The 24,467-nt window shown below is 37.5% G+C and overlaps 1 protein-coding gene across 16 annotated transcripts in view; it reads right to left on the bottom strand.

Annotated features, from left to right (window-relative positions):
- Positions 1-24,467, bottom strand: part of TRIP12 (thyroid hormone receptor interactor 12) — a 158,851-nt gene that overhangs the window by 80,175 nt on the left and 54,209 nt on the right. For 8 of the 16 annotated variants that reach the window (XM_040228161.1, XM_040228159.1, XM_040228165.1 and 5 more), the window contains exons 3-4: positions 13,334-13,459; positions 11,686-12,488 (exon numbers count right to left, since the gene is read on the bottom strand). In XM_040228161.1, the coding sequence (XP_040084095.1) occupies positions 11,686-12,488; positions 13,334-13,459 (929 nt within the window). The remainder of the gene's footprint in view (positions 1-11,685; positions 12,489-13,333; positions 13,460-24,467) is intronic. The other 8 variants (XM_040228169.1, XM_040228171.1, XM_040228173.1 and 5 more) reach the window with 3 other exon arrangements.

The raw sequence follows: 24,467 nt of genomic DNA, 5'->3' as shown, positions 1-24,467 counted from the left end.
TCATAATATCATAATGTAAAACGACTCTCAGGCTAATTAACATGACTGCATCCAGCCTGATAAACTAAGAGAGAGAACCTCAAATATTCTGCTCTCTAAACTTTGTTACAGAACTATATAAATTCCTCCAGAAGTCTAAAATGTGTTTAGAACATAGAAAGGTCATAAATTCTGGAGAAAAAGAAGCTGAAACTTCAGGTACAGCTTAACTTCTTTTGGCCATTCAGCAAACTGACAATGTTAAGCTATGGAGATTTGCAAAAGCACTTTCAGATACAAAGTTATTATAATAATTGTTTTTCATACACAAAAATATTAACTCACTTGCTTAAAAATGCATAATTCAACACCATTCTAAGCTTATTTTTGAAGCAGAACTGAGTACTACATCTTCAGTACACTTGTGACAAGATGTTAAAATTTTGCTTTACTGGTTCACTTATAAAACTCAAAAACTCTCGGTATAAAAAGAGTATGTTTGTAGAAAACAAGGTGAAAAGACAACCCTCAGAATGGGAGAAAATAATAGCAAAGGCAACAACTGATAAAGAATTAATTTCCAAAATACACAAGAATCTTATACAACTCAATACCAGAAAAGCAAACAACCCAATCAAAAAGTGGGAAAGGGATTGGAAGCGACATTTCTCCAAAGAAGATGTACAGATGGCTAACAAGCACATGAAAAGATGCTCAACATCATTCATCATGAGAGAAAGGCAAATCAAAACTACAGTGAGGTATCACCTCATACCAGTCAGAATGGCCATCATCATGAAGTCTACAAGCAGTAAGTGCTGGACAGGGTGTGGACAAAAGGGAACAGACTTGCACTGCTGATGGGAATGTAAACTGACACAGCCACTATGGAAAACGGTATGGATACTCGTTAAAAAGCTAGGAATAAAACCAATATATAACCCAGCAATCCCACTCCTAGACATATACCCTGAGGAAATCCAAAGTGACAAAGACACATGTACACTGCAGCACTATTTACAATAGCTAGAACATGGAAGCAGCCTAGATGTCCAGCAACAGATGAATGGATAAAGCAGCTGTGGTACATACATACAATGGAATACTACTCAGCCATAAAAAGGAATACATTTGAATCTGTTCTAATGAGGTAGACGAAAACTAGAACCCATTATACAGAGTCAATTAAGTCAGAAAAAGAAATATAAACATTGCATTCTGACACATATATATGGAATCTGAAGAGATGGCACTGATGAATTTATTTTCAGGGAAGGAACAGTTACAGAGACAAACCTATGGACATGGTGGGAGGAGGAGGGGGAAGGGGAGATATATAGAGAGAGTACAAAGAAATTGACAATACCATGTGTAAAACAGATAGCCAATGGGAATTTGCTTTATGACTCGGGAATTCAAATAGGGGCTCTGCAACAGGCTGAAGTGTGGGAAGGGAGGTCCAGGAGGGAGGGGACATGGGTGTACCTATGGCTGATTCTTGATGACAGAAAACCACAAAATTCTGTAATGCAATTATCCTTCAATTAAAAACAAAAAAGAGTATGTTTGTAGAATGAAAGTGTTTCCGATCATTCTACTGGTCAAATATGGAGGATTTTAATAAAGGAGGAAACATGGAAAGGTCTAAGTCAACAACCTACTGTTGTTGTGTGTACAACACATACAACATACACCTCTCTGTCCCAGGCTCTGTAATGCAGCAAAACTGTACCTTATCATTTATTTTTACAATGCCACTTTAGCAGCAACCAGAATTATCATGGATCAGATTAATATATTCTTATCCACAAAGTCTTTGTATAATAAAGTCAGGTATAAATCTTGTATCAAAGCTCTTGACCTTTGAACAATTCGCGGTCCACTTATACTCGGATACTGTTCAATAAATTTTAAATAACTATAGGACAAAACAGTTTGCAGTTATTTGAATCCAAGGAATGTGGAGGAACTGTGGATAAGAACAGCCAACTATGAGTTACATGCAGACTAACCTCCTTATTGTTCAAGGATCATCTACGTATTGGTATAAGGAACCCTGCCTGCACTTGTTCCTACAATATATTCCTATTATCTTTATTCCTCTGGATAATGGTGAAGCTAGCGGTATTTTTTTTTTTAATAGTTGATTTGTTTTCTAAAAGATAGATATCTCTTACTTTTTTTTTTCCTTTTTCAAAGAAGTATTCCTAACCAAAACTGACTTATACAAAGTCCAAAATAGTCTTTTTTCCTGAAGTATGACATTTTGAAAGTGTGACATTCGATGGTTTTTCCAGTAGTCATGTATGGATTTGAGAGTTGGACTATAAGGAAAGCTGAGTGCCAAAGAATTGATGCTTTTGAACTGTAGCGTTGGAGAAGACTCTTGAGAGTCCCTTGGACTGCAAGGAGATCCAACCAGTCCATTCTGAAGGAGATCTGAATATTCACTGGAGTCCTGAATATTCAACTGGAAGGACTGAGACTGAAGTTCAAACTCCAGTACTTTGGCCCCCTGATGCAAAGAACTGACTCACTGGAAAGACTCTGATGCTGGGAAAGATTGAAGGTGGGAGGAGAAGCAGACAAGAGAGGATGAGATGGCTGGATGGCATCATTGACACAATGGACATGAGTTTGACTCCAGGGGTTGTGATGGACAGGGAAGCCTGGCATGCTGCAGTCCACGGGGTCACAAAGAGCTGGACATGACTGAGTGACTGAACTGAACTGATTGATGTTCAAGTACATACATTGCTATCAGTGGCTACTTTTCTAAAAGAAATTCATAAAAATTGACCACATAATAAGGGGTCATAGATGTTTATTTAAAAATCACTCAGAAACAATAAAAGATAAGTTGTGCAGATGAATGCCAGTGAGCTAAAATCCAAGTGGAATTTTCTAAGCCAAATTTTTATTTCCTAGTCAATGCATAGCAATTGCAGGCATTGATTTGACGCCGTGAATTAAAACTTAGAAATATGCAAGGATACTCGTCTAACCACTGTAATAAATAGAAACTGGAAAAGCACTAAATGTTAAATAATAGGAAATGGTTAAATAAACATCAGTACAGTAACAAAAAGTGCAGCAACACAATGTTAGCTAATGAGGATGTGAACAAATTGGCATTTTTACACTGCCAGTGAGAATATAGGGGTTCCCTGGTAGCTTAGACGGTAAAGAATCTGTCTGCAATGTGGGAGACCTGGGTTCAATCCCTGGGTTGGAAGATCCTCTGAAGAAGGGCATGGCAACCAACTCCAGTATTCTTGCCTGGAGAATCCCCAAGGACAGAGGAGCCTGGTGGGCTACAGTCCATTGGGTTGCAAAGAGTCGGACATGACTGAGCAATTAAGCACAGCACACAGTGAGAATATAAACTCATATTTCTGGGAGGAGTTCAAAGCATATATTAATATTTAAATGAAAAATAACCAGTGACCTAACAAGAAAATAATGAATTACTGAGCTAGAATCAATTTTTAAGTTTATAACAACTTAAATAGGAATGGGCTAAGAGGTACATCCATATGCTATTAAAATGATATAGCTTATTTTGTAAAAGGAAAAATGTCAGTTAAAATCAGTTAGGCAGATAAAGCACTCTGGTTTCTTCATTCCTAAACATGGTAACTACGACTCTGTGTCATCATGATAATGAAATTTAATATAAGTCAACTGTCTCGTATGAAGCCAGTCTTGTAACAGGCACTCAAAAAGCAACACCCACTGTTATGTGGAGTGAGTTTCTACTCTTGATAAAAATATATGCATACACATAGAAAAATGTCTGCCTTCTAGGTAAAGACAAAGACTTGACCACACATGCATTTGCTTCTGTCCTCTGGTGAAACTCCACTAAAATAGCTTTGAAAGGATCTGAGGCATAAATTCACAAGGGTGGGAAGAATGGCAGAGACAACTATCGCAACACAAGACAATTTCAGAAGATGAAAAAGCAGTAATTCCAGTGCTAAATACACGGGAAAGACAAGAAGACTAAAGGTAGAAAATGGAGATAAACTACCAACTAGACTGACACTCAGAATCCCACAAAGGTCCAGGAGTTGATGGTACCAAATACCTCTGGGACAACTGCAGAGTTTAAACTGAGGACTGGTTCACAGGCTGTTTATGAGCAGTCAGAGTCTAGATCCCCTCCCCGACTTGTACAGCTGTGTAAATGTCACTCTCCTGAGGCAGGTATGCCTAAGACCTTTATTCTTCAGAAAGTGCAAAATACAGAAATTCTAGGTTAAAGTACACAGCTGTGAACAGGTGCAAATCAAAAATGAGAAAGGGGAGGTGATCAAGAATATATAGACCAACTGGATGACATATGGCCTCTTTCCTAGGCATCTTCTCTCACTAAGCCCCAGAATTCTTCTGGCAGTTAGGTTTTCACTTCCAAGCAGGAGTCTGAAAGAATCTTCCCTGTGGAATTTTACTAAAGAAAAAAGATCTGAAAATGATGATCACCCAATTAGTTCATTAGACAGTGAATCTCAGTCAAATCTCATCTATGTGCTCAGAGCTTACAGGTTACATACTTGGTTTCCCTACTCTTGTTAATGAGGAGACAGCCAGCAATTACCAGAATTTTAATAAAGTCTCTAGTATGAAGTCAAAAGCAAAGTAAACCTACCTTACAAAAAAGTACTTAAGAGGTTTCTGCAAGAAAACTTATTCTGAATGGGAGACAGAGACACAGACAGAAAGACATGTATCTATTTAAAAAAAAAAAAAAAGACGATGCTCAGAGCAGGACTGTTTTCAACAGCCAAGACACAGAAGCAACCGAAATGCCTGTCAATAAATGACAAGAGTAGGGAAATGTGATGTGTACACACACACACACACTACTGTTACTTAGCCATAAAAAAGAATGAACTAATGTCATCTGAAGGTATATAGACGAACCTAGAGAATATGATGCTTAGTGACATAAGTCAGACAGAAAAGGACAAATATAATATGCTATCACATATACGCAGGATGTAAAAAATTAACATAAATGAATGTATATACAAAAAAGAAACAGACTCACAGAAACAGAAAACAAACTTGTGGTTACCAAAAGTGCCTGTGTGCTCACTCAGTCGTGTCTGACTCTTTGCGACCCACAGCCCGCCAGGCTCCTCTGTCCGTGGCATTTTCCAGACAAGAATACTGGAGTGGGTTGCCATTTCCTTCTCCAGGGCATCTTCCCGAACCAGGGATTGAACCCGCATCTCCTGCACTGGCAGCTGGATTCTTTACCACTGCACCACCTGGGAAGCCTAAAGGGAGGACAGGGTGTGTGGGGGGCGGCAAATTATAGACTAGCGGTACCGGACTAGCAGCTATAAACTACTAAATATAAAACAGATAAGCAACAAAGATTTACTATATAGTGTGGGAAATAATATCCAATATCTTGTAATAACCAATAATGCAATAAAATAAAAAGGGCAGCCATCCAGGTCTCATTACTTCAGGAAAATGAAACAAAATCATGTAGACAGCTTGAGAACAGATGTAGACAATCAATAATTAGTCTGGAGTTGACTGATGGGGTCAAGAAAGGGTAAAGAACAAAATAATTATTAAATTCAGTAAAAACAAACCTGAGTAAGAAAGAAAATTTCCTACAGACTCAAGTGTTAGCTGAGGAACGATCGTGAGGGGGGAAATGGAAAGCAGGTACCGCATGCGTTTGGTGGGTGAAGTGGCAGGGTAAATTTCCCATAAAAGGCACACACGTGCTCAAAGTGAAAAAATTCCAACAGATAAACACCAATGAGCACATAATTAATACATACACAAATAAACACAAAATGATCAGCTGCGTGGAAGGGCAATGTGACAGAAAGAATACTACTTTTAATAATAAATTTTATATCACTTGACTGAAAATAACTATACTGATTAATATGAAGGAAAAAAAATGTTAGCAAGATACACACAGGAAGAGAGAGTCCCTAGGGATGGGGTTAAGTGATTTTTTTTCCTTCTTTGTTAGGTTTTGGTATTTTTCTGGATTTTTCATTTTTACTAACAAACATTTTATAATCATAAGTATCAAAGTATTACAGAATACAGAGGCATGAATACGAAAGAGCATTTTTCATTTGATTTATATGTAAGTTTAGTAAAGAGCAATTTGGCTGAATTAATCCTCATTCTGACTTGGTTGTTTACAAGTCAGAGTATAAAAGAATGCAAGCCTAAAAGAGGCCAATAATGTTTGCTTCCATTTAAAAGTCCTTTTTTTAATATCTGGCAACTATTTTTTTTTAATTTATTTTTTAAAGCCTCAAAAATGTTAAGAAAACACTGTTGGTAATATGTGGTTACATTTTAGAACTATTAGAACTACTAAATTACTTCAACACTTGCCTTATAATATATAAAACTCTTAATACTCAATTCTTTTTCCTTTAAGCTTCTTACCCATTACCTCACCAGGCTAAAAGATAATTCATTTTTCTTCAAACTCAGCAGGTATGGCCCTATAAGACCCAACAAGATAAAACCAAGAGTTTATTTTTATCAATAAATTCTTCTGTCCTGCTCAACTCATTCTTTCTTCTCTCCATGCTAGAGACCCAAAGTACCCTGTTTCAGACTGATGGAAAGAGTCCTAATCTTAGCAGAATTACCTTCCCAGAATTTGACATCTGCCTGGTTCTTGTCTAGTTCTAATAATGGCTACAGGCTGCATGCAAGTCACAGAAGAGCATGAAACTCAAGATGAAAATAAGCTAGTAACTATGGCTATGTTATTAATAATGTGCACATGGTGGCCACTTTAAGTAATGAAGAGGAAACTAGAGCTACAAACAGATACTGCACTCAAAATATAACTTTAAATTTTCTATAAATACATTCCATAATTAATCCCAGATTTGATCACAAACTGTTCCTTATAGCAAAGTCTATGCCATCCATCACCTTCTACTATTAAGACAGTATATACTTTGAACTAGTCAAATTACTGAAAAATTAGCCTAAAGAAAAGGTAGGCAGATTAAGCAGCATATCATAAGAATATTTTTTAAAAGTATTTGTATCATTACACTGCCCCACTGGTTTTACATTTATGCTACAAAATACGTAAGACTGCTAAGGTTAAACAAGTCACAGCAAGAAAAGTTTCCTCAGGCAGATTAAAAATTGTCAAACACCACCATCCCTCCTCGGGGTATTCTCAAGACTTCTATCAGTTAACACAAGGTGACCTCTGTTCCAGGGCCATTCTGATCAGCTGTAGCTGACAAGCCACAGGCTTCCAGAAGCCCATCACAAAGTAGCTGCTTCTCTAGTTTTCCTGCCTGCCCTAGTTCCTCCCCAAAAACTTGTTCAACAGTTGCCGAAGCAGCATAGCAGAAAAGCTCTTCCTGCGTAAGTGATCTGACTAAACACATCATTTCCAAAGTGAGTTCCACGGCCCACTGTTGTCTCCCAAAGTAACAGGTGGTCAAATATTTATAAAATAATGGGTTAAGGAGATGTTACCTTAAGAATTCTTGCAGAATTCAAGGTGTGAAAGCATATCCTGAATCTCCTTGAGTAATATTTGGCCATGGCAAATGGTTTTACACAAAAGCATCAGGTAAGTACTGCTCTTCCTACAATTTGGAAACAATTTGCTTTACCAGGAAGCTTTACTGAAGCCAACCAAATCTTAGAATAAGCCTATACCTGAGGAAACATATCACCTTCAAATTAACAGGTTCACTGATTCTTAAAAGTTGAAGACAATCAATAATGTACCAAATCTGGAATGCTTTCTAACTCACAAAATATCCACTCCATTTTTTAGTTAACTTACAGAAATTTTTCACCAGAGCTGCTCATCCACTGAATGACTGTAACCACTGGAGCTAATCCTGCCTCCAGATTAATATTAAATTAAAAAAAAAAAATCAAACTAATTCCCGATGCACACAAATGCCCTTCAAATCTATCACAACAATTCAAAATTCACCATTGCATATTTATATGGCACTTTAATTTCACAAAGTTGTTTCCGCCTACATTCTTTCATTTATGCTTCATCAGAATGAATATTATCATTCTGAGACTTGGGATTAGGTAGCTATCATAATTGCAGTTCAGTGATTTGCCAATGCCACAAAACTATTTTTTGGTCTTCCAAATCTAAACGTAGCCACACCTTCAATTAATCAATAGCTAGGATGTGTATCAATCCTACAATTCTCAGAACAATGTTCTTGAATGCTTTAAGTCACTCAGTTTCAGTTATACACCCTAAATTTAGTGACGCATTCTTACGTACTATAAGCACTGTGCTATGTCTCTTCACATATATATTCATTCATCAAATAACTATTGCGCCTATTTTATAATGAAAAGGTTACCAACTTTCTCAGACAGCAGATGATAAAATGGCAGAACTAGGATTCAAATTTAGAATTTTTAGCTCCATATTAAGAGCTCTCTCTCCTCAAAACACCATTACTTGAAATCCAGGGATTCCTCTAAGATACCTCATCTTGCCTCTGTATTCTTAAATTAAATTATCAAGTACTGCCAATCCTCTTGCAGTACTCTCTTGAAGAGACCCATTTAATCATGTTAAAACTCCCCCTGCCCCGATGACTGCAGAAGCCTGTCTATATTGAGCTCATCCAATCTATCAGTTCTCCGCACCCTAATCTCACCCTAAACTACCTTGTGGAATCACATGACCTGGGTTTGACTCTTGGCTCTATCACTTCATAGTTCTGTGACCCTGGACAGGTAACTTGATAGAACTGACCCTGAATCTCCTTGTCTGTAAGATGGGACTATTACTACCTGTCACACAGCACAGGTAAATGAGATGATCCATGTTGTTCATGTACTATACGCGTAAACTGGTGTCTGAGAAAGTTGGTAACCTTTTCATTGTAAAATAGGCACAATAGTTATTTGATGAATGAATATATACGTGAAGAGACATAGCACAGCGCTTATAGTACGTAAGTACTATAAAGTTGTAAGGCACTAGGAAGCACTTTAAATATTTGCTATTATTTCATCTTGAAATATTTTTCACTTAATACTTGTAAGGAAGCAAACATGCAGTTAATGCTACAATATGAATCTTTGGGTCAACCAGTATTATTCATCCCTATAGATGAATCGGTACTAGTAAAGAAGGATCAAATAAAAGTTCATCTCCTCTGGGAGATCCTGTTTGGATCATTAACATCTCTTAATGATCCAAATAGGTTGCAAGAGCAAAACACAAAGAACAATGGGTGAAAAATAAGTGAAACAGCAAAGGAAATAAAGGTTTCATAGGCATACATACCCCTATCTTCAAATCCTAACTCTTGACACTTAGGAGATATGCTACTTTGGCAAGTTATTTCAACTCCCTGGAATACATTTCCTTAGTAACTATTAACAAGCACCAATTTTTCTGAAAATTAAATGAGACTGCATTTGTAAAATACTAGGCACTTTTAAATGTGAAACAAATGCTGGTCCCATCTCTTGTTTCAGCAGCTTAGGCTATAATTAGAGCTTAGAAGTAGGATAGTGGCAATAAAAATGGGAAAGTGATATCAGTGACCACAGAACACACATAGATTTTGTGAATATAAGAAAAACAATTACGAAGTGAGTTGTAAAAACTACTCCGTCAGATGTGATCATGTGCAGTGAGTACAGCAGCATATCTGGGCGTGGTTTCATGATGGCACAGTGGCAGCATCAACACCGTGGGGCTTTCTGTTTAAGAGCAACCGCACAACCAAGGGAATCTGGCTGGTTAGTCACTGACATAAGGGACTTCCTTTGTGGTCCAGTGACTGAGAATCTGCCTGCCAATGCAGAAGACGTGGGCTGGATCCTTGGTCCAGGAGGATCCCACATGCCTCCGAGAGCAACTAAGCCCCTGCACCCAACTACTGAGCCCACACGCCCTAGAGCCTGTGCCCTGCAACAGAAGAAGCCACTGCAGTGACAAGCCCACACACCGCAACTGAAGAGTAGCCCCCCAACCTGTTTCAACTAGAGTAAACCCGTGTGCAGCAATGAGGAGCCATTGCAGATAAAAATAAATAAGAAATAATAATTTTAAAAAAAGCAGACACAAGAAGAGGTATAAAGGTGGAGATAACTTCAATTCTCAAGAAAGCCTTGTCAGGACCAGTGGACAAACTGCTGTCCCTTTTTATTGAACCTTTTATTTCCTTCTGACTTTAAGATATAGATCCTAATCTTCACCCAATATTTAAATTCAAATTCAAATAGTTCAGTGGTAAAGAATCTGCCTGCAAATGCAGGAGACAAGGGTTCAATCCCTACTTCAGGAAGATTCCCTGGAGGAGGAAACCCAGTGAGTGCAGTATTCTTGGCTGGAGAATCCCAAAGATAGAGGAGCCTGGCTGGTTACTGTCCATGGGGTTGCAGAGTGGGACACAATTTGAGCAACTAAGCATGCACACACACACTGCATATTTAAAATACCAAATAGAACAGTTTCTATGACCTAAGAGTCAAAGAGGTTACCTTCAAATAACCCTATGAGACAGATTAAACATAAAATTTTATAATAGTGTCTACTAATATTCTGGCCAAAGTTTCACTAATACTGAATCAACTGAATTAATAGTTTATTGACTGCAGGATTCAACTATACAGAGCTAACAGCGTGGATTCAACACTAGGTTAGGCTGATTCAATATGACTGATACTTTGACAACAACAGAAGTAGATACAGTATAAAATCTTCCAATAGCCAAAAAATGGTCTATGCATATGAAAACATGGATCTGAAATTTTCCAAGAGGGCTCAAAAGGAAAAAAGATGGTCAACAACATGTTTCCAGGTTCAATATTACAAAAACGAAATGCTTTAAAAATCATAGATAAGTGCTGTATTATTCTCTGTATTTGTGCCTTTTAGATTTCTCAAAATAGAAAAAAAAAAAAGGCACTTCAGCATTATAGTAATCATAATTGAAGAGGGTCCCCATCATTTCTAATCAGTTCTAATAAAATGAACATCTGGCTTCCTGAAGTTGATCTTTTCTCTTTAAAAAAAAAAAAAAAAAAAGAGGAAGAAAAGTGCCTCAAGATACCTTTCTCTTATCTAGTTTCTTTGCTTGGATGTATTATTGTCAAACATTATTAGTTTTTTCTACTCCACTATACGCTTCAAGAAGGCAAAATTCTCCCCCATTTACCTAGGAGCCATAGCCCAGTACCTTGTAACACTGAGGTATTCATTTTTAAACTAAACTCCTTAAAGGCCATAAAATATTACCTATGAATGAGGTTTAAAACTAACATACATTTATATTCTAATAATGTAGCTCAGAGTTTCCACACATCAAGAATGTACAATACCAAAAAGGAATGTTTGATCTCCAATTGTGGTCATAACCATCTCATAACAAGGAGTTATGTTTCTGGTTAAAGGAGAAAAACTAACTTGCTGTCCTACTCTGACATTAGAAAATAAGCAGCAAACACTGTAAAGATAAAGATACAGACACTAAAATATGACAATTCACTAACAAGGCGGTAGCATTCCTTATCCATCTCCATAAAACCAAATGTGGTAAATCAATTACTAGACACTATTATGTAGAGATACAGGTACAGTAATAAATCTAAAACTGCCTTGGATGCGCCCAACTTGAAAACCTGACAAACCAAAGGAAATTTTCTTTAATTAAAAAACCTTTCCAGTAAACTTACTTGCTAATTTGGCCTGTAATCCGGAAGGTCCAGGTTTGGATGCCTCTGACTTAGAAGACCCTGGAAGAGACAGTTTTGTTTTAGGAAGGCTAACTTTAGGGCTGAAGCGAGCAGCCCAATCGAATTTTGAAGAGCCACCAGTTTTACTCTGTTCCTTTTCCCTGCTGCTTCTTCTGGGACTGGGACTGGATGCTGAGCGGGAACGCCTGGCCTTGTTCTGGTCTTTTCCTTGTTTCACCCTGGCACCTGGTGGAACAGCAGAGGAGGCCGAGGCAACGGCAGAGGACGAGGAGGAGGTCGAGGCAGCGGACGACGAGTCGGTGATGGTGCTACAACCAGCTTTGGCTGAGGCGGCCGATTTTGAAGCCAGCTTGGTAGGTTTTGCAGATCTCTCTTCGGCACCAGTGGCTTCAGACACAGAAGCACTCTTTATACAAGAACTCTCTGTCCTCTTTCTTTTCTGACTCCGTGAACCAGCAGCGGCCCCACTCTTTCTGGTATGAGCCTTGCTCGTGGATGGAGATGGTGCAGGTTTCAGCTGTAGCTCCTGGTCTAAGTGTCTCTTCTTTGACTTACTATGTGGCTTACTCGTTTCTGAGGGAGATTCAGTATGCTGAAGTGCTTTGGGTTTTTTGGCAGAGCTAGGAGAATTGGTCCTGTTGTAGTCTGGACTAGCACTGCGTTTCACTCCTCGAGAATTGTCTTTCTTAGGCACCTGCCCCGTTTTCTGCTTTTCTGAAGTATTGGCTCTGTCTGGATCCTCTGGTTGTGGGACTATGACAACAGATGACGAACTGCAGCTTCTAAGAGGTTAGATAAGAAAAGAGTTAGTATCAGCCCGTCATCATAAAACCTGTCCTAATACACTTACGTTAATTTCTCAAGTCCGTGGAAATAAGATTTTTTTAAGTGCTAATGTATTCCTGGTTAAGTCCAGCAACTAAACAAACACAGGCTTGCAAATGGTTCAACATTGCAAAAAAAAAATAAAGGGGAGGGGCGGACAGGGAGATACTTTAGAGGGTAAAATATTAAAAGGTCAGGTTCATTCTTTGGCCCGAAGATGACTGACACCAATACTCCTAATCACAACACAAAAATTAGGATTACCAAAAAAAAGGATGCTTTTTTGGTAGTTCAGAACCAGTTTAAACTAAAATCTTGATACTTACAAGCGCAACTTCTTTGTTACAGCTTAAAGTAAATAATCATTTACATACACATTTATAAAATGAAGGTTAAAAAGTTTTTTACTGTGGTATCAAATATTTACAGTTATACTCTTTTCTAAAGACTCCTATCAGTTAGATCTTAAATCACTGACAATAAAAAAAAAAAAAAATAAGAAAAATGGATTTTAAAATGGCACTGCAGATGCCTATAATGGTTTGTCAAGCAAAAGGAGAAACTCAGGCAAAGGGAGAAACCTGCAGGTCTCTGATTAAGGAGAATCAAAGCACTGCTTAGGGGATGTTGCACTGACATCACTGCAGAGGTGATACACCGTTCCTCCTAAAGTTACATCCACAGAATGACGAAAACACATATCACAACATTTTGGCATAACCTGGTATGTTTTAACATTAGGCAATGATTCAAATGCAAATAACTCTGCCTTGAAAAATGGATAAGCAATGTGAAGTTTTACCTTTTAGAAAGGTGTCCCCTTGACAGTTCAGAAGTAGTATTAGACTGCACTTTGGGTGCCTTAGAATTAGATTTTCTACTCTCAGGAGGGCTATATCCCTTATGTTTTGCCTGCCCTAAATGTGACCTGTCAGCGGAAAACCAAAACAGAAATCTATCAGGAAAAGGAGATGCAAATACAACACTGAAAAGTGAAATATTTTTTCATCCAAAAAAAAAAAAAAAAAAAAAAGCCTCCCAATTCATTATTGATCCTATCCTTTTCCCAAATATTTCTATAATCAATTATTATATCAAATAATCTGGCCAAAGAAATTACCTTTTAGAACCAATCCCCTCAATACCCAAGAGTTAAGATTTTTTTATAACCAGTTGCTTAATATCGTATAGCAATATTACAGTTGCTTAAGCAATAATGAATTTTCAGCAATTAAAATACTCAAATATGTCCAATTTTTGCAAAACACAAATCTAGGCTTTAGATCTAAACACTCCTTTAATAGACACTGTAACTATAATAGCTTAAAGGGTTTACAGAAAATGCAATTTGTGATCCCTACAATGATACTGATCACTGATTTGTACACTGTTATTCAGGTTCACACAATAAATGCAGAAGCAGATAAGAGTCAATTCTCAAACTGATTTTACACAGAAAATCATTAAAAGCACTAAAAACAGTTAACAAGCTTACATGAAATCAATGGTGTTATTTACTATGAATTTAAAGCACTAACTAGTAGAAAGTACACCAAAACCAAGTCCTAGATAAAGAGATAAAGAATTTGCCACAAAATATTCCAAACACATTCATATCAATTGTACCATTGATACATGGTTGGATTATATTTATAGTAATTCAAATCCTGATGCTGCACTGTTTTAAGAGCAAGTTCGAGGGATATGAAGAAACTTTTCAGTTGTTAAGATTTTTTAACCTCTGGCAAAGGTCACATGAGATTTACACAAGCAAAAGCAGCATGCATGAATATATACCCTTGAAAGGCTGGTGTTTCAGAGGAGAAATATTAAGGTTAATAGATTCAACTTATGTAATTCACGGCCAACATCCACCCTTCATGTAAATAACATAGAAGAGCATATTCTAATGAGAGCAACAAAGTTTCATTAATACTAAAGCTGTTTGTTTAAAATTTTTTTTTCAAGTCTTTCATTTTGAACATGATCTCAAAGGAATTAGAAATAAGTCACCAAACACCTCATATGACAACTCCATCTAAATGTACCAGGATGCCATACAGTTCTCAACGTATCATATATGTTCCATCATCTCTTCAAAAAGTTGATCTAAGGTTTCTAGTCTCAGTGTCTTTTTTTCTTTCATTTTTGAAGAACTACTCAATACTGGATTCTTGAAAGAAGATATGACATTAGCTTCTCAGTGAATATTTCTCAGGTTCATACTATTATTTTCTTTTTTAAGGTTCTAATCCATAACACAATAGTATTCTCTAAACATTTAACTGGATGAACTACTAAAAAACTACAGTAACCTATAGGCTTTCATGTATCTTAGTCTTTGATGATTTTTCCTTCCAGGGTATATGTTATATTTTCTGAGTGTATCCAAGCTGAACCTTGTAGAATTTTATACATTGTAATTTAGTCTTTATTTTTCCTATATATTCTTACACTGGCAGACATATTTTGCTTTCTCCCATGAGTTTCTTATCAAGAGATTTAGTTTCCAAAAGCTACTTTTGTTTTTGTTTCATTTCTAGTTTCAGATATGAGAGTTCTAATAGTTTAGCCACCTGATGTGAAGAATCAACTCACTGGAAAAGACCCTGAGGCTGGCAAAGATTGAGGGAAGGAGGAGGATGAGATGATTGGATGGCATCACCAACTCAATGGACACCAATTTGAGCAAACTCCAGGAAATAGTGAAAGACAGGGAAGCCTGGCTTGCTCAGTTTATGGGGTCCCAAACAAACAGTTACGACTTAGCAACTGAACAACAACTCTTTTTTAAAGGAGTAAGATTGAGCAAGTTCTCAAATCACTTCATAGTTACTTTTTAGGAATGAAAGTAAAATATTGTTTTCAGGTATACAATTTACTATCCATGGCATACAATTTACTATCCATGGAATAATATTTATAAATTATGTCATTCGGGTTCTCTACATTCTTATTTTTTTTTAAGTCTGCTGTAATCTTTTAAATGAATCACAATTTCTAATTCACTTCATAGTAAAATTTAAATATTCCTTGAAAATTTTAAAATCATGTTAAAAGAAAATCTTATCAGTTCAAAGCTAGACAACTTTGTGATAATGTTCAAGTAGTTAAGCATTTAAATGTCAATCCCAGAAAGAAAAAAAAAAAGACATAATATATTTCTAAGTATCAGTAAGTCTCACACAGTAGAGGTAGCAGTCTTCCTTTCCTACACCCAAATAAATCATTCTCTGGTTTTAAAACATATTGAAACTTATAGCCACCCAAAACCACTCCTGCAGTTTTCACGTCCTTATTCATCACCTTCAAGGAACTAAAGAACATAGCAGGTAGTCTCAATGTGTATGAAAGAAGAGGAGAGAAGGGAGGGGAGGAGAAAAAGAAAGAAAATGATGTCCAATCATTCAAGAAAGTGAGGCTCACAAAACTGGCTTCAATCCCATACTGATCTGATTGGATTAATAACTTTCCTAAAATTATTTTAGGTGTGATATTCTTACTGAGGCCTGGTGAAACAAATATTTTTAAATATTACAAAATAATGATCTTTATGTCCTTCTGACCATTCTTTGGTGGTGGTGGTTCAGCTGCTCAATTGTGTCCCAATTCTTGCAGCCCCATGAACTGTAGCCTGCCAGATTCCTCTGTCCATGAGCTTTCCCAGGCAAGAATACTGGAGTGGGCTGCCATTTCCTATCCTCCAGACTCAGGGATCAAATCCTCATCTCCTGTACTGCAGGCAGATTCTTTACTGCTGAGCCACTAGGGAAGACCCTCTGACTATTGTTCAGCACGGTCTAATACATTTTCTGTAAAAGGTAGTGAATACTTCCAGTTTTGTCATGGTACTACGTGTCACAGAAGCAGGTATAAATAACACATAAACAAATGGGCACAGCTATGTTCTAACCAAATTTTTATTTACAAAAGCAGGCAGTAGGCTGGATCTGGCCCGTGGCTTACCACAAGAGGAGTAGGCAACCAGATGGTTACCATAAGTAACAATGTGTGCCTTCCCAAAGTGGGACTCTATTTTAATTATGCCCATTTATAAATTGTTAATGCTCAGACACTGTAAAGAAATCTCCACAAAATAGTAATGCCCAATTAGAACAGCCAATGAGAATATAACAGCATTCAGTGCTAAAGGAGTCTTGATGCCTGTTAGCTCATTTTACCAACTCCCTCATTTATCAAACTTTATGTTTAATATTAATTTTTATTGAAAAGCATGATCTCTTTAAGATCTATAAAATTTATACCTACTATAAATCAAATTTGCAAGACAGTAAAATTCAGGACAAATTGTTAAGTAGCACTAGAATGAGTCCATTTAGTGAATTAGAATCCAAGATAGTTGGGTGGATGGGTGTGGGGACTGAAGCTTCTCAACCTATGGATGTTACTGGGGGAAAAAAAAAAACCCTCTTACTCTGCAATACCACCCACTAAAACTAACTAATAGTAAAAATATGATTAGAAACACAGCATTCAAATCTATGTTATTATTTTGCAGTTACAGTCCTAACAAAAATATCACCAATTTAAAGATTAAACCTCCACTAACATTTGCACCAATAATCACAGATGGTCCACTCATTAGAGTCTTATTTTTGTACTTTCTCTTTTAAGGTATTTTCTTTTAGGACCAGCTTTGACAAAATTAAAAATATAATTCTGGGGAAGACTTCCTTTTTCTCATTTTCCTTCTTTATAAAAATAGAAGAGTAAATAAATGGTTTTGAGCTTCCTGAGAGTGTCAAACAGTGCAAAGTGTGGTGGTTCTGGAAACCAGTGAACTAGCTATTTCTTGCACTAAATGATTTCTTTAACTCATTTCTGCACCATTTCCATGTATTTTATAAGAGGGACATATATTTCCAAATCTTACTCTTTTAATTGAAATGTCTGTCCCAACTGCAGTGCATATATTAACACTACAGAAAAAACTGCCTCTGAACCAACACGATTTCCACAGCATATTGACATCATTTCCAAGTGGATGTGGGCCAATTTAGGTTAAAGAAATCTGTGCTGCAAAAGAGCATGCTATTATCAGCTCTTGGTTGTCTGCTTTCAAGATTAACTTGAAACCAAGTTTCAAATGCCTCGTGGTGACTTTCAGGACAAACTCTAGTGATTGTCTCTTCTAGAAACTTCACTTTTACTATGCTTTAGTAAAATCTTTGGTATCCTGAAAGATTAGAAACCAACTCTGGTTCAGAAGACATCTAAAAAGCCAAAACCTGGTAGCAAAGAGCACATTCCTAATCTAATCGGAGGCAAAATGAGGAAAGCGGTTCATTACAAGCAGCTAGTTAATTCCTTGTATTACAGGTCTCAGATTCTGTTTGAAATTATTATCTGTGCCAGCATATGTGTTATCAAACAGAAATGATTTGTATATAATTACACCGCTAAATGTATGTATGTCCATACAGATACACAGACATTTTTATGCCTTTATGTTTTACATGCACACTTATAACATTTAGTTTTATTTTCTATAAATTAAATGCTTGCTTATAATGCTATAAAATGCATGTTATAAATAAGCCTCTGATTTTCACTAATCAAGAGGGAAAGTTCATTCAAAACACTTAAAAAACTCAACTAATGTCTCCTGTAAAATGTACTAGTTTCTATTTCAGTCACAAAACAGAAGTTAAGTAGTCTGACCAATGTTCCTATGTTGAGTTACAGCAAAATGCTGGCTCCAAAAATTCTCTAATATAGAACTCCTTATTTATCTTACAATACAGTGTCTTTAAAAAAGAAAAGAAAAAAATAGTGGTTCCTCCTCTAGGGAGTATTTTCAAACCATTTTGGGGAACAGTGGTGCTATTGGCATTTTTAGCAGTTAAGCACCAGAGGTAGAAGATATCATGACCTAAGGGAAAAATGGGCTTATAATTAATTTCTCAGCTTAGATTTGTTTTGCATGGTCCTCCACATACTTAGGAATTCCCTGATGGCTTAGACAGTAAAGCGTCTGCCTACAGTGCAAGAGACCTGGGTTCAATCCCTGGGTTGGGAAGATCCCCTGGAGAAGGAAATGGCAACCCACTCCAGTTCTCTTGCCTGGAAAATCCCATGGATGGAGAAGCTTGGTAGGCTACAGTCCATGGGGTCACAAAGAGTCTGACACGACTGAGCAACTTTACTTACTACATACTTAAAGCTTTCCAAGAATGAATGGGAATCAACAAGATTGTATTTTCTTTTTTTGCAGCTTTATCAAGAGCCATGCACCAGTTTGGAAAAGTTTATAATAAAAATGCTGCTTACAGCGCTTAAGTCTGTTGTTGCAGTTGTCACATTCAACAAATAAAAATAAGGATGCAAGAATCTGAATATAGTGTCATCTTGCATCAACTACCCAAGCATTTACTTACTGAGATAATACTTTGTTATCAACTGTTTTCCTTCTACTTGTTTATTGTTACCTTTGTAAAATGCTCAAATATTATATCAATGTTTCTAAACTGTGCAGGCAAGCATTTTATATACTTCCTAATTCAAGATACTAGAAGGGCATCAAAGTAAAGATACTTACATTATACTATACACACTATACAGTGGGATTGACTGCTTTGATCTCCGTGCAGTCCAAGGGACTCTGAAGAGCTTCTCCAACACAACCAAACCAGTCAATCCTAAAAGAAATCAACCCTGATATTCACTGGAAGGGCTGATGCTGATGCTCCAGTACTTTGGCCACCTTATGTGAAGAGCCAACTCATTAGAAAAGACCCTGACATTGGGATAGATTGCAGGAGGAGAAGGGGACAACAGAGGATGAGATAGTTGGATGGCATCACCGACTCAATGGACATGAATTAGGTAAACTCCAGGAGTTGGTGATGGACAGGGACGCCTGGCATGTTGCAGTTCATGGGGTTGCAAAGTGTCGGACACAACTGCATGTGCTAAGTTGCTTCAGTCATGTCTGACTCTCTGCGACCCCATGGACTGTAGTCTGCTGGGCTCCTCTGTCCCTGGGATTTTCCAGGTGAGAATACTGCAGAGGGTTTGCCACGCCTTGCTCTAGTCTTTCACATATGACATTATAACTTGCTGTTCAATTACTGAAGAAACATTTGTATATATTTTTTTTAGTCGCACTGATATCTCTTCTAGGGAAAGCGTTCTTCTCTTCTAGGAAAGCATTCTGAGACTGAGAACTGAGAAAGCATTTGCCAAAAGTGGTGAGGGACATCAGATTCCTTCAATACTGAGGGACAGGAGAATCAGAGTAAACCATCAGTGAAGATATGAAATAATCCACGGCAGCTGATGGCTTATAGGCTTCCAGTATGCTTGAGAAGTGACAGCTGGGAAAAATTTCACACCTGATGGTTAAAGGCAAATAATCTATAATGCAAGGAAAATTGCACAATATATAAAATATTTCTCTACTGGTCCAAGAAATAACAGGATACTATTAAGAATCCAATGTGCATAACCTCTACCTAGAAAAAAGTAGCCTCTGTTCCTCTTGAGGCCATGACAACCACGCTGAACGCAACATTGTCAGTCTTGCCTCCCAGCCCAAGGCCTGAGGGGATACACCACCCTTTTCAGCATTACCAAAGCAGCCCAAGAAGTGAAGAGTGTGTGCACATGCGCTTCTGCTGGTGAAACTCAAAGTGAATAATTACGCTGTAAGATTTGCCCTTACTGAGAGGAGTACGTCACAAATTACCTGGCCAACTCTAGTATAAACTGTTTGAAGTGTTTTCAATTTAATCATAAGAAACAATAAAGTTGTTTTCACATCACACCATGTCTCCCTTCTCCCAAAGATGAAGAAGCTTCCATCTGACTGAGCAAAGGTCAGGACCAAAAAAGATGGAAGGAACATCAAAAAACGAATATTTAAAAAGGCATCCATACTGGTTAATCAGGCAGAAGAAATGAAGAGAACACACAACTATAAGGGCATGCTGCACTGAGGAGAACTGAGGGAAATAAATGGTCTGGTGTAGATGTTTAACAGCTCTGATAGCTACCAGGTGCTGTTTACAAATATTCCACTTTCTTTCCAGGCAGACGGTAGGATAATACCTGCCAAACCACCTGGAAGTTACATGCTGCCATGTAGCTTGCTCTGGTCAAGGGAACATGAGTGGAAACGGATCACTTGAGGGAAGACTTGGACAGCCAGAAAGCAATTCAGCACTTTCTCTTGTCACCAGAGCAGTGATACTCAAATACCTGAAGTGCGGACAAGGAGCAGGGCCTGCAGGCAACCCAGGAGGAACAAATCTAATGGCTAGATGATACGCTAGGAGCTGTCTGTTACCGCGGCATAATCCCTGTAGCATACCCATTTAAACTGGGCTCTATTTCAACTCTGCCGTCACTCCAATCACCTTTTCACGACCATGTCCATAAAAGAAGTGACACTTCTGCACCTACAAATGCCAAGGAAGTAAATCCCCTTATCTCAACACTAGTATTTGTTGAACACCTACTACTTGGGAACAAAGTAACAAGAGAAACAGAAAAAAGAACTAAAATCTACTCTGGAAGTAACTAATGACTCTACTTTTGAAGTACAGACAAACATGGCTGAGGTGTACCCTATGTTTTACAAGTGCTTCCTCAGCCTTCAAAGCCCACATCCATGAGGCCATTATTAGAAATATCTCTCTGACTTCAATAACCACCTACATGCCAATTTCCCTTACTGAGCTGGAAACTGCTTGTGACAAAGGCTATTCTACTCTCATTTTTATAACTGCTATCTAGCATGTTGCATGATGTTCTACAAATGGATGAATACCATCTTACACTGTTTATACTGCCAAGAACACTAACGCAGGACTTGTTAAAACTCTAAAGCCAAAAAATAAAAAGAGGCTTTATTAAAATAAGGCATGCATATCTCCACAATCAAAACAGTTAAAGAATCAAGCCTAGAGAAAAGATTCAACACAGATCTGAAAAACTAAGGAATGGAAACTAGTCAGAACTTTAACCACACATACTCTAATACATTTGCTTTTCTCTGTCCATCTTCTTCCATAAATAAGGCAGGAGACCGTACAGCTGGCAACTTCAGATTCACACCTGCCCTTTGCAATCAGAAAGGCAAACACTTCCAATTTTTCCCAGCTTGGATCATGTGACCACCCTAGTACCATCCCTGAACTCAGAATAAATGACTGTAGATTCTCCCAGCTTTGGCAAAAGGCAATGGGTAGATCCTTGGAAGGAAAGCTATGACAAACATAGACAGGGTATTAAAAAGCAGAGACATTACTTTGCCAAGGTCTATATAGTCAAAGCTATGCTTTTTCCAGTAGTCATGGATGGATGTGAGAATTGGGCCATAAACAAGGTTGAGCAACAAAGAATTGATGCTTTTGAACTGTGGTGCTGGAGAAGACTCTTGAGAGTCCCTTGGACTGCAAGGAGATCAAACCAGTCAATCCTAAACCAGTCCTGAATATTCATTGCAAGGACTGATGCTAAAGCTGAAGCTCCAATACTGTGGCCACCTGGTGTGAAGAACTGACTCATTTGAAAAGACCCTGATGCTGAGAAAGATTGAAAGAGGAAGGAGAAGGGGAAGGAGAAGGGGACGACAGAGAATGAGATGGTCAGAAAGCATTCCAACTCAATGGACATTAATCTGAGCAAACTCCAGGAGATAGTGAAGGACAGAGGAGTGGCATGCTGCAGTCTGAAGAGCTGAACATGACTGACTTAGTGACTGAAAAACAACAATGGGGGACCTGGGGCAGAGTAAAATCACCATGGAAAAGATTAACTATCACACAAAACACATGGGTGAAGAACTGAGAAACGCTTTCACAAGAGAAAGCGTTAAGTGACTCAACCATGTCCAATTCTTTGTGACCCTCATGGACTGTAGCCCACCAGGCTCCTCTGTCCATGAAATTCTCCAGGCAAGCACTGGAGTGGGGAGCCATTCCCTTCTCCAACGGATCTGCCCGACCCAAGGATGGAAACTGGGTGTCCCAGAGAGCAGGCAGATTCTTTACCATCACAGCCACCAGGGAAGCCCTAATCTCAGATGAACAAATTAAAAGGTCAGTTCTCCTGTATAGTGGGGTTCAAAGGGACATAAACAAAATAGGAAAACTTATTAGTACATTTACATCAAGAAGTACTCTTACTCAGCTCTCACTCCTTAAACCTATTTTTCTAGGGTTCAACATCTCATTACTGTAGAAACACCAATAAAATGAAATTAATGCAATCTTTCCATATCAAATTAGCAGGAAAATGGAAATGGAAATAACACAAACAGAACGATGAGAAAATGCACTTTTTTTCCTGATGGTGATAAGTAAATTGGAGGGCAAAAGATTTATGTGAAATAAGTTGACTATAAAAAACTCACTCTGACGAAGCAATCTCATTCCTTGGAACATATTCCTTGAGAGATACCAAAATTACAAACATCTAAGCACAAGCAAAAACTTTTCCCACTGCAACCATCTCACTATCCAAAAAATGAAAATTAATAGTGGAAAATACTGCACATTGATTCAGCAAATCATGTGACCATTTGTAAACAACTGCCAAAAAATCATAATGATAAAATGTTCATGTTGGGATATTGAGTGGAAAAAATAGTAGGATCTAAAAGTATTTACAATGTAATCAGCTACATGCTAAATGGTGCTTTAAAGACAGACAGGGAATTCCCTAGAGGTCCAGTGGTTAAGACTCCTCGCTTCTATTGCAGGGGGCACAGGTTCAATAACTGATCAGGGAACTAAGATTCCCCCCACCAAAATAAAGACAGATAAAAGTCAAAACAGACTTAATCTCTGGATGATATTTATTTTCTGTGTTTTCCTGTATCCCAACCCTTTGAAATAATTTTTTAAGCAAAATATTAATACAAATCTGTATCTTCTATAAAGTTAACCCTGGCTTTAAAAACTCCCTGCTTTGCAATGTTAACAGAAAACAATAACCTCTAGATCTCATAATATATTACTCAGTAATAAATAACTAGTAAAACTCTGCAGACAAATTTTGTAATGGGAGTGCGAAGGTGGAGTGGATTGGATTCAGGCATTTTTTCACACCATTAAAAAAAAAACACTGACAGAACTGAGAAGAAAATTTTATTCTGGGAGAAAGCAAAGGAAGAAAAGAAACAAAGAGCTGATATACCTGACTACCTAAATTTAAAATCTACCATAAATCAGTACTAGAACAAGTAATAAAAAATAGTAGCCCATCTCTGTAGGTTGAGTCCCTTTTCATAAAGGGTTCTAATAAAAGAACAAACATCCTCAAAATTAAAAGAGAAAAGGGACACTAAGACAGCTCACATAATATATAAAAATGGCCACTATGTGGGGAAGACCTTCAACTCTATGGTAACCAAAGAAACAGTAACTTTAACCAAAGGAATCCCTTTTCCCACAAACTTCTACTAAAAATGGTACGCTGTTTGACCAGGATTTGAAGAACTAGGCAGTCTCACAAAGTGTTAGTAGGAGTATAAATTGGATTAATCAAAACAAGAAAAAAAAAAAAAAAGTGATTCAATCTTTCTGAAAGACAACTTAGCATTCTGTTAAAAAAGTCTTCAGGGACTTCCCTGGAGGTCCAGTGGTTAAGACTCTGTGCTTTCAATGCAGGGGACATGGACTCAATCCCTGGTAGGGGAACTAAGATCTCAAATGCCATGCAGCACCAAAAATAAAAGTCTTCAAAATAATTCATATCCTTGGATCCTACGAACCTATTGCAGGAATCTGACTCAATAAAATCAGAATCATACTCAAATGTGATAGGCATGGAAGTAATATATTTTACAGGAAAAAAATCAGGGATAATTCAAATCATGGAGTAGAAATACGAACCATCATTATCTCTGGGAAAAAAGATTAAATTTAATTCTTTAATTCTCCCGAAGCATCCAATTTTCTGTTCTCATC

The sequence above is a fragment of the Oryx dammah genome, unplaced genomic scaffold, assembly GCF_014754425.2.
Source record: "Oryx dammah isolate SB20612 unplaced genomic scaffold, SCBI_Odam_1.1 HiC_scaffold_27, whole genome shotgun sequence".
Lineage (NCBI taxonomy): Eukaryota > Metazoa > Chordata > Mammalia > Artiodactyla > Bovidae > Oryx > Oryx dammah.
Note: the sequence above shows the minus strand (reverse complement) of the source record. Positions and strands in the feature narration are given on the sequence as shown.